This window comes from Rhinoderma darwinii, unplaced genomic scaffold (genome assembly GCF_050947455.1).
Source record: "Rhinoderma darwinii isolate aRhiDar2 unplaced genomic scaffold, aRhiDar2.hap1 Scaffold_205, whole genome shotgun sequence".
NCBI lineage: Eukaryota > Metazoa > Chordata > Amphibia > Anura > Rhinodermatidae > Rhinoderma > Rhinoderma darwinii.
The window spans coordinates 7,548-18,307 of NW_027462399.1; the positions used below are offsets into that span (position 1 = coordinate 7,548).

Below are 10,760 nucleotides of genomic sequence, written 5' to 3' on the forward strand. Positions count from 1 at the left end.
CAGGGACATAATTCCTGTAATATGAAAAAACAAGGACAGAATGCCGGTAATAGGAAGGAACAGGGACAAAATGCCTGTAATATGAAGGAACAGGGACATAATGCTGGTAATATGAAGGAACAGGGACATAATGCCGATAATATGAAGGAATAGGGACACAATTCTGGTAATATGAAGGAACTGGGACGTAATGCTGGTAATATGAAGAAACAGGGACGTAATGCCGATAATTTGAAGGAGCAGGGACGTAATGCCGGTAATATGAGGGAACAGGGACATAATGTCTGTAATATGAGGGAACAGGGACATAAAGCCGGTAATATGAAGGAACAGGGACATAATGCCTGTAAGATGAGGGAACAGGGACATATTACCGGCATTATGTCCCTGTACCCTCCTACAGTGGACATAATGCCTGTAATATGAAGTAACAGGGAAATAATGCCTGTAATATGAAGGAACAGGGACATAATGCCGGTAATATGAAGGAACAGGGACGTAATGCCGATAATATTAAGAAACAGGGACCTAATGCCGGTAATATGAAGGAACAGGGACGTAATGCCAGTAATATGAAGGAACAGGGACGTAATGCCAGTAATATGAAGAAACAGGGACGTAATGCCGGTTCAGATGAAGGAACAGGGACGTAATGCCGGTAATATGAAGGAACAGGGACATAATGCCGTTGATATGAAGGAACAGGGACGTAATGCCGGTAATATGAAGGAATAGGGATGTAATGCCGGTAAGATGAAGGAACAGGCACATAATGCCGGTTCAAATGAGGGAACAGGGACATACTGCCGGTAAGATGAGGGAACAGGGACATAATGCCAGTAAGATGAGGGAACAGGGACATCATGCCGGTAAGATGAGGGAACAGGGACGTAATGCCGGTAATATGAAGGAACAGGGACATAATTCCTGTAATATGAAAAAACAAGGACAGAATGCCGGTAATAGGAAGGAACAGGGACAAAATGCCTGTAATATGAAGGAACAGGGACATAATGCTGGTAATATGAAGGAACAGGGACATAATGCCGATAATATGAAGGAATAGGGACACAATTCTGGTAATATGAAGGAACTGGGACGTAATGCTGGTAATATGAAGAAACAGGGACGTAATGCCGATAATTTGAAGGAGCAGGGACGTAATGCCGGTAATATGAGGGAACAGGGACATAATGTCTGTAATATGAGGGAACAGGGACATAAAGCCGGTAATATGAAGGAACAGGGACATAATGCCTGTAAGATGAGGGAACAGGGACATATTACCGGCATTATGTCCCTGTACCCTCCTACAGTGGACATAATGCCTGTAATATGAAGTAACAGGGAAATAATGCCTGTAATATGAAGGAACAGGGACATAATGCCGGTAATATGAAGGAACAGGGACGTAATGCCGATAATATTAAGAAACAGGGACCTAATGCCAGTAATATGAAGGAACAGGGACGTAATGCCAGTAATATGAAGGAACAGGGACGTAATGCCAGTAATATGAAGAAACAGGGACGTAATGCCGGTTCAGATGAAGGAACAGGGACGTAATGCCGGTAATATGAAGGAACAGGGACATAATGCCGTTGATATGAAGGAACAGGGACGTAATGCCGGTAATATGAAGGAATAGGGATGTAATGCCGGTAAGATGAAGGAACAGGCACATAATGCCGGTTCAAATGAGGGAACAGGGACATACTGCCGGTAAGATGAGGGAACAGGGACATAATGCCAGTAAGATGAGGGAACAGGGACATCATGCCGGTAAGATGAGGGAACAGGGACGTAATGCCGGTAATATGAAGGAACAGGGACATAATTCCTGTAATATGAAAAAACAAGGACAGAATGCCGGTAATAGGAAGGAACAGGGACAAAATGCCTGTAATATGAAGGAACAGGGACATAATGCTGGTAATATGAAGGAACAGGGACATAATGCCGATAATATGAAGGAATAGGGACACAATTCTGGTAATATGAAGGAACTGGGACGTAATGCTGGTAATATGAAGAAACAGGGACGTAATGCCGATAATTTGAAGGAGCAGGGACGTAATGCCGGTAATATGAGGGAACAGGGACATAATGTCTGTAATATGAGGGAACAGGGACATAAAGCCGGTAATATGAAGGAACAGGGACATAATGCCTGTAAGATGAGGGAACAGGGACATATTACCGGCATTATGTCCCTGTACCCTCCTACAGTGGACATAATGCCTGTAATATGAAGTAACAGGGAAATAATGCCTGTAATATGAAGGAACAGGGACATAATGCCGGTAATATGAAGGAACAGGGACGTAATGCCGATAATATTAAGAAACAGGGACCTAATGCCGGTAATATGAAGGAACAGGGACGTAATGCCAGTAATATGAAGGAACAGGGACGTAATGCCGGTAATATGAAGGAATAGGGACGTAATTCCGGTAATATGGAGGAAAAGGGACGTAATGCCGGTAAGATGAAGGAACAGGGACATAATACCGGTAAGATGAGGGAACAGGGACAAAATGCCGGTAAGATGAGGGAACAGGGACATAATGCCGTTAATATGAAGGAACAGGGACATAAAGCCGGTAATATGAAAGAACAGGGACATAATGCCTGTAAGATGAGGGAACAGGGACATATTACCGGCATTATGTCCCTGTACCCTCCTACAGTGGACATAATGCCTGTAATATGAAGTAACAGGGAAAAAATGCCTGTAATATGAAGGAACAGGGACATAATGCCGGTAATATGAAGGAACAGGGACGTAATGCCGATAATATTAAGAAACAGGGACCTAATGCCGGTAATATGAAGGAACAGGGACATAATGCCTGTAAGATGAGGGAACAGGGACATATTACCGGCATTATGTCCCTGTACCCTCCTACAGTGGACATAATGCCTGTAATATGAAGTAACAGGGAAATAATGCCTGTAATATGAAGGAACAGGGACATAATGCCGGTAATATGAAGGAACAGGGACGTAATACCGATAATATTAAGAAACAGGGACCTAATGCCGGTAATATGAAGGAACAGGGACGTAATGCCGGTAATATGAAGGAACAGGGACATAATACCGGTAAGATGAGGGAACAGGGACAAAATGCCGGTAAGATGAGGGAACAGGGACATAATGCCGTTAATATGAAGGAACAGGGACATAAAGCCGGTAATATGAAGGAACAGGGACATAATGCCTGTAAGATGAGGGAACAGGGACATATTACCGGCATTATGTCCCTGTACCCTCCTACAGTGGACATAATGCCTGTAATATGAAGTAACAGGGAAATAATGGCTGTAATATGAAGGAACGGGGACATAATGCCGGTAATATGAAGGAACAGGGACGTAATGCCGATAATATTAAGAAACAGGGACCTAATGCCGGTAATATGAAGGAACAGGGACATAATGCCTGTAAGATGAGGGAACAGGGACATATTACCGGCATTATGTCCCTGTACCCTCCTACAGTGGACATAATGCCTGTAATATGAAGTAAAGGGAAATAATGCCTGTAATATGAAGGAACAGGGACATAATGCCGGTAATATGAAGGAACAGGGACGTAATACCGATAATATTAAGAAACAGGGACCTAATGCCGGTAATATGAAGGAACAGGGACGTAATGCCGGTAATATGAAGGAACAGGGACGTAATGCCGGTAATATGAAGGAATAGGGACGTACTTCCGGTAATATGGAGGAAAAGGGACATAATACCGGTAAGATGAGGGAACAGGGACAAAATGCCGGTAAGATGAGGGAACAGGGACATAATGCCGTTAATATGAAGGAACAGGGACGTAATGCCGGTAATATGAAGGAACAGTGACGTAATGCCGGTAAGATGACGGAACAGGCACATAATGCCGGTTCAGATGAGGGAACAGGGACAGAATGCCGTAAGATGAGGGAACAGGGGCATAATGCCGGTAAGATGAGCGAACGGGGACTTAATGCCGGTTATATGAAGGAATAGGGACGCAATTTCGGTAATATGAAGGAACAGGGACGTAATACTGGTAATATGAAGAAACAGGGACGTAATGCCGATAATATGAGGGAACAAGTAGAAGCGGGAAAAGAGCGGCAGGTATTGTAAAATGAGCTTGCAATTCAAAATCTGAGTTAAGCCAATCAACGGGAGGGGGAGGGATTGGTAATGTAAATTAGCTGAGAGAAACGCCCCGGAAGTGACATGAATTTCAGTTCTCTCTCTGGTCCTCCCAAGGTCTATATATGGACACACCCCGCGTTGGTGGGTATAATAGTTCTCTTTAGCTCCAGCTTACAGGATGTCTGGTCGTGGTAAAGGAGGAAAAGGACTCGGAAAGGGCGGTGCCAAGCGGCACAGGAAGGTGCTCCGTGATAACATCCAGGGCATCACCAAGCCTGCAATCCGCCGTCTAGCTCGCAGGGGAGGCGTCAAACGCATCTCCGGTCTCATCTATGAAGAGACTCGCGGCGTCCTGAAGGTTTTCCTGGAGAACGTCATCCGTGACGCCGTCACCTACACCGAGCACGCCAAGAGGAAGACCGTCACCGCTATGGACGTGGTGTACGCGCTCAAACGCCAGGGCCGCACTCTCTACGGCTTCGGAGGTTAATTCCGCTCCTGCTCAGCTCCATCTTACACAACACAAAGGCTCTTCTCAGAGCCGCCACATCCTCTATAGATCAGCTATGATGTCTGCTGGTGACCGCTCGTGTATCATCTGAGCAGTGACCTTCTATATACACGGGGGTAGGGGCTTCAGTATCACGTCGGTCTTCCAGTGAGGAGCCGGATATGTGGACTGCACTATGTCCCCTAATAACGTCCTAGAAGCAGCTGCCTGAATTGGGTCTTAGACCAGGGAATGTTAATCTGAAGGGAAAGAGTGCCTTAGTGCTATACTTGCTGCCGAGTGATCCTCCGGCAGGAAAACACCTCGTAGCGGCGCTGCCGGGCGCCGTTTGTGCCGATGCCTGTACGTACACGAGTGGCAGAAACTCACCGCTGAATATCCGCTCAGTTGCTCATAGCGCTGTATAAGCGCACGAGCAGTGGATCAAACAGCGGACTTGCGGTGTTGCTTCTTCGGCGTCCAGCTTGCTGCTGGGCAACGTGCTTTCCGCAATCCTTGGAGAGAGGGCCAGTGTTTTCTTAGCTGCTGTCACTGCTACTAATGTTACCAGATTCTTACAACAAACAATAAATCTGTTACTGGGACCAACTTTGACACAAGTATCGGCTCGTATTGCTTCGTATCTCATTCTGCCGGACGGCTGGGATTAATAAGGCTGCTGGCAATAAATCTAGTAACCTCTAGTACTAATAATGAATCTGTCTGCTGTCCCTATATAGGACTCACTTTATTACAGTAACGCGTGCAGTTTCTTGCAGAGCAACATTTAGTGAGACGCATTCAATGAATGAAAAAGGACAAACTGATGCAGCTGATACGGCATTTTACAAGAGCAAAACCCAATGTTGGAGGGGCCGTGTTTTCCAAGCTGCTCTCATTGCTACAAATGTTACAAGATTTTCAAAACAAACTAGCAATTTGTAGCACCAAGTTCCACATAAGTATGGACTTGCATTGTCTTGTATGTCACTTTGCCAGACTGCTGGTATAATCGCGCTGCTGGCAATACAATGACAGGAAACAGAATGCACCTATTTCTACTTCGTACTAACACTGTGCGTTGTCTATACTTAGGACTCCCCTCATCCCACTAACGCATGAAGTTGCTGCAGAGTAACATTTACTGAGACGCATTCGAAGAATCCAGTGAGACTGGAAGATATAATTTAAGACACTATGTAGTCGGGGGCGAGTTGTAGATCATGAACATGAATCACTGGAGTAGTTGTACTATTAATGTGTTCTGTACAGTATAGTTAGTGCATCAATGAGGACAGCGCCACCATCCGCACGAGGCAGTAGTGAATGTATAGGTCATAAGTAATGCAGCAGTTGTATACCCCGACCCTTACTCATCAGAGATCAGCGGTGACAGCTCTGTTCTAAGGACCATGTGGGCGGCTCTTAAAAGAGCCTTTGTGGTTAAATGTGGGATAAGCGGCGCTCACTTGCTCTTGGCGCTTTTGCTGCTTTCGGTCTTCTTGGGCAGCAGAACGGCCTGGATGTTGGGCAGGACGCCTCCCTGAGCGATGGTCACACCACCCAGCAGTTTGTTGAGCTCCTCCTCGTCATTGAGCACGGCCAGCTGCAGTTGACGGGGGATGATTCGGGTCTTTTTGTTGTCCCGGGCGGCATTTCCGGCCAGTTCAAGGATCTCAGTGGTCAGATATTCCAACACAGCGGCCAGGTAGATCGGAGCGCCGTCGCCGACCCTCTCAGCGTATTTGCCCTTGCGGAGAAGTCTGTGCACACGACCGACAGGGAACTGAAGTCCTGCCCGGGATAAAAATAATATTACATCTTTGTAATTTAATGGTCTCATTTATTTTTCTACTTGATTTATATTGACTCCTGCACCCTATAACGAAGCAGTTAGGTGCTGAGTTCAGTAACACTACAGTGCCAGCCCATGCACCTGGGTTTGAAGCTTGCTGCGTGCCGCTGGTGTGGTAGATGGCATTCTCCTTACTTATGCAAGTTTCCTGGGGATAGAACCTGCATGTTCCTGACTCTTCTGCTGGCAGAGAACTTTACCAGTGCGCTACCTCTACTGTTGAGAGCCAGCTGCAAAATATTCCAAAGATGACATGTTCTTATTCCTGCTGGAAGTGATCTTTACATTTGGTCTTGTGGGGACAATAAGAAAGTCCAAATATCAACCAGTGCTGGTGGCAGGGTGCATGATCAGTGTGTAGCCAGTGAGTGTCTTCTGTGTGGTCTCTGGTTCAAATCCTAATGTGTGGCCTTAACCAAAAGATACCTTGATGGGTGGTGTTTATAGTGGTGTGGATGCAGCACAATGAGATTGTCACTGCTTAAGAAAGTTACTTATGTGAAGAATGTTACATATACAGCTGTCACTTTTTTGAGAAAGCTGTACTTAGCTACTTTTTCTAACAGTATTCTCACTCTCACAGGTATCATAACCCAATACTCCTTAGGAAAGGGGGAAGTACCCCAAGGTCACCAGGAGGACAACATGGGGATTAGAACCCACATTGTACAGCAGTGACCCCTGCACTCAACTCAGATCACACAAGCTGTGAGCCAGCTGGACAGCAGATACACAATAACACATTTATCAACTCTTTAAAAATCAGGGGTAATCAGACTTTCAACAAGAGAAACGCTACATCTCATTAGCGCTTTTAAGACTGGAGACACAAGGTGGAGATCCTGGGGATAGAACCTGTATGTCCCTGACTCATCAGCTTCCTGCTAATTCACGAGCAGATAACTTTACCAGTGCGCTACCTCTGCTGTCGAGAGACAGTCGCAAATTCTTCCAAAGGTGACGTTCTTATTCCTGCTGGAAGTGATATTACATTTGGTCTAATGGGAACAATAAGAAGCTCTAGCGAATAACCTGAGCTGGTCGTGTGGTACTTAACCAGTGACTAAACAGTGAGAGTCTTCTGTGCAGATCCTGGTACAATTCCTGATGTGTAGCCTTGTCTGAAAGGATACCTTACTGTGTGCAGGCAGAATAATGAGTAGGTTGCTGCATAAGAAAGGTACTTATGCTGCTGAACCATCTTACTTTTCTACTACATTATTGCAGATTTCAGCAATATCCTCATCACTGAAACAAGTGTCACATTTCATCACGCCATAGATGGTGCTCTATGGGAAAGGGGGAAAGTTGAATTATGAGCACATAAGCTGTGAGCTCGCTGCTCAGTGGCTCCACCAGAACATATTATTCATCTCATAGAAAAGCGCAGTAACCTGACATTCAACAGAACTCACTTTAGACCGAATCAGGGAACAAGTGGGCTGCGGGCTGCGGACTGCGTGCTGGGGGGCTTAGGGTTTAAGTGCTTAGGCCAGGAACGCTGCAATGTTAGTGCATGTCCCTGTCTTAGATCAGCTAGAATCTCTAGTAGTATTCTGACATTTCACGTTCTTAAAATATAGTAGAGATAATGATTTATTTCAACCTTTATTTCTTTCATCGCATTCCCAGTGGCTCAGACGTTTAAATACACCAAGTTTTATTGTTTTTTTTTTCAATTCTATTTTTATTAAAACGTTTTTTTTATTACAGATAAATAGACAAACAATGGAGCACAAAGTCATTTGCTGACCCCGCAGGGCGGCTTAAAAAACACATGATATCTCAAAAGCCTGTGTAGCTAAGAAATCTTATGTACCAATAACAATAGTTGAACAAAAGCGAAAGTAAAAATACAAAAAACACAATTGTATAGACATATATTTTATATAGTACGGAGTACAAAATGCGGTCGAGACCAGACCGCTTAATAAAACATAATGAAAAGAAATGGAAGCAAAATAAAAAGACGGAGGGCGACCTCCAATCAAGGTGTCGTCTGTTATGGAAGATTATTAGAAGTAGCAGGAAGGTAAATATGTAGCATCAATAACCATAGAATTAGAATACCCAAGGTTATAGGCCAAAGAGATATCATCATATGTCGCTATATGAGTAGGTGGGAAGGACAGCACACAGGTTATAAAACAATCAGTCTAGATAGTGAGAGAAGGAGTATGAGAAGCCCCATCCTGTACATTTTATACTTAATCTACCTGTCCCATGTGCGGAAGATCTTTAGTCTATTACCAGATTCCCCCCAAAAAAGTTCTTAGAACCTCCTTCGATCCAACATTGGCGGGAAAAGGTCCATTAGTTATACAGATGTCTCCACTCCTCCAGAGCCAACTTGATGGCCAGTAACTCCCGATCCCCAATAGAGTAATTGTGCTCTGCGGAGGAGAAAAGTCTCGAGTAATAGCCACATACTACTGCCTTTCCCTTGAGGCTTCTCTGGAACAGAAGTGCACCTGCACCAACAGAAGAAGCGTCCACCTCCAACGAGAACTGCCGAGTCACGTCAGGATGATGGAGGATCGAGGCTGAAATGAAGGCATTTTTGAGGCTATTGAATTCTGATTCTGCATCTGGAGTCCACACCTTGGCGTTTATACCTTTCTTGGTAAGGGTAGAGATGGGGGCCGTCAGTGAAGAGAAGTTTGGGATGTATTGCCAGTAGAAGTTTTGTACGGTGTATGGACCGCAGGCCCTGAGGACGTGGCCACCCCAGAATGGACTTTACTTTCTCAGGATACATCTTGAGACCCTGATCCGAGATGATGTAGCCCAAGAAGGGCAGAAAATTATTTTCAAAAGTGCATTACTCCAACTTGGCATACAGGCAATTCCCCCTTAAATCACAACAGGGCTTGACGGACATGCCTCCGATGTGTCATCTGATTTGGGGAGAAAATCAAAATGTCATCGAGATAGACCACAACAAAAACATAGAGGAGATCTCAGAAGATACAATTCACAAATTCTTGGAAGACCGCTGGAGCATTACACAGGCCGAAGGGCATCACCAGGTATTTATAGTGCCCGTCCCGGGTGTTAAATGCCATCTTCCACTCATCACCTTGATGGATTCGGATTAAGTTGTAGGCCCCGGGGGGCGTGGCTTAGGCATGGCAGTGTGAAGACGTGTGTCTCTGCAGCTCCGGACTCACCCAGCCGAAAATCGCCTGACAGGGCTCACTCACCAGTCCCCGACTCAGCATGACCAGGGGGAAATATCGCAGGAACCTTCCAGACACCTCGGGCACCTCGTCAATCGGCCGGTTCCTCCGGTCCACGCTGGACGGCGTTCCTCAGCGGTCCTCTTCTTCTCCTCCTGCAGGCCGCACCCAGACCCCGCCGCCTCGTGGGCACACTCCGCCTTCTTCCTCTGCTGATCAGATGCCAACCGGCAACTGCTCCCGCGCCCCTGGAGGGGAGATGGCACCTGTGGAGAGAGGTCAGCGTGGGTCAGAATTTCGAGGGCCGTCCCCAGGGGAGGCTGTTCCCCTTCTCCAGCCCCAGAAAACACCCGGACACGGGGTGACGACCATGGCGCCACCAAGCAGGGTGCATGAGGCAACATTTTTACTGCCCACCCAGTGGCAGGCGACAACGCAGGATAGCCAGCAGAGTCAGGGAATGCCAGACATTTTCAGGGGGACCCCCACCCTCACCCCACCGGTACACCTGGGGGAATATCACACCGGCCCGTCCCTGGCCTCCCACTCTCCATGGAACGGACCCTGGCGGAACTTTGGGAGATGGTCAAAGTACTCCCCACCAAAACCGACTTGGATCTCCGCCTCAACCGGTTGGAGGAGAAACATGACAGGGCCATTGGCGCGGTCACACAAGACGTGCGTGATCTGGCCACGAGGGTGGAAACCTTGGAGTGCCAGCATTCTATATCCTCCCTGGACATCTCGGTCCTCTCTCAATCTTTGGCTACTCAGGGTACGCAACTACGTGACCTCTCCCTGCATTTGAATGATGTCGAGAATAGGCGGAGGCGTAACAATTTGAAACTACGGGGTTTTCCGGAGTCTGTACCCCCAGATGGACTTTATGATGCTGTGACACACATTTTCAACAAACTCCTAGATCGCCCGCGGGATATGCCCATAGGAATGGACATAGTTCACAGGCTGGCGGGCCCCCGGAACAAAGAATGTAACCGACCCAGAGATGTTATCTGTAGAGTGCATTTCTACAAACAGAAAGAGGAGATTGCCCGGAGAGCTTGGGAAAAGGGGGCTGTTCCTTT

General features: G+C 46.4%; 1 protein-coding gene across 1 annotated transcript; it reads right to left on the reverse strand.

The window, feature by feature from the left end:
• Positions 1-6,106: 6,106 nt before the first annotated feature.
• On the reverse strand, positions 6,107-9,717 carry LOC142701469 (histone H2A type 1-like). Its single transcript, XM_075848140.1, has 3 exons — positions 9,700-9,717; positions 7,703-7,785; positions 6,107-6,404 (listed from the first exon to the last, which is right to left on the reverse strand). Exons 1-3 carry the CDS (start codon positions 9,715-9,717, stop codon positions 6,107-6,109), a joined length of 399 nt encoding a protein of 132 aa, XP_075704255.1.
• Between the last annotated feature and the right edge of the window lie 1,043 nt (positions 9,718-10,760).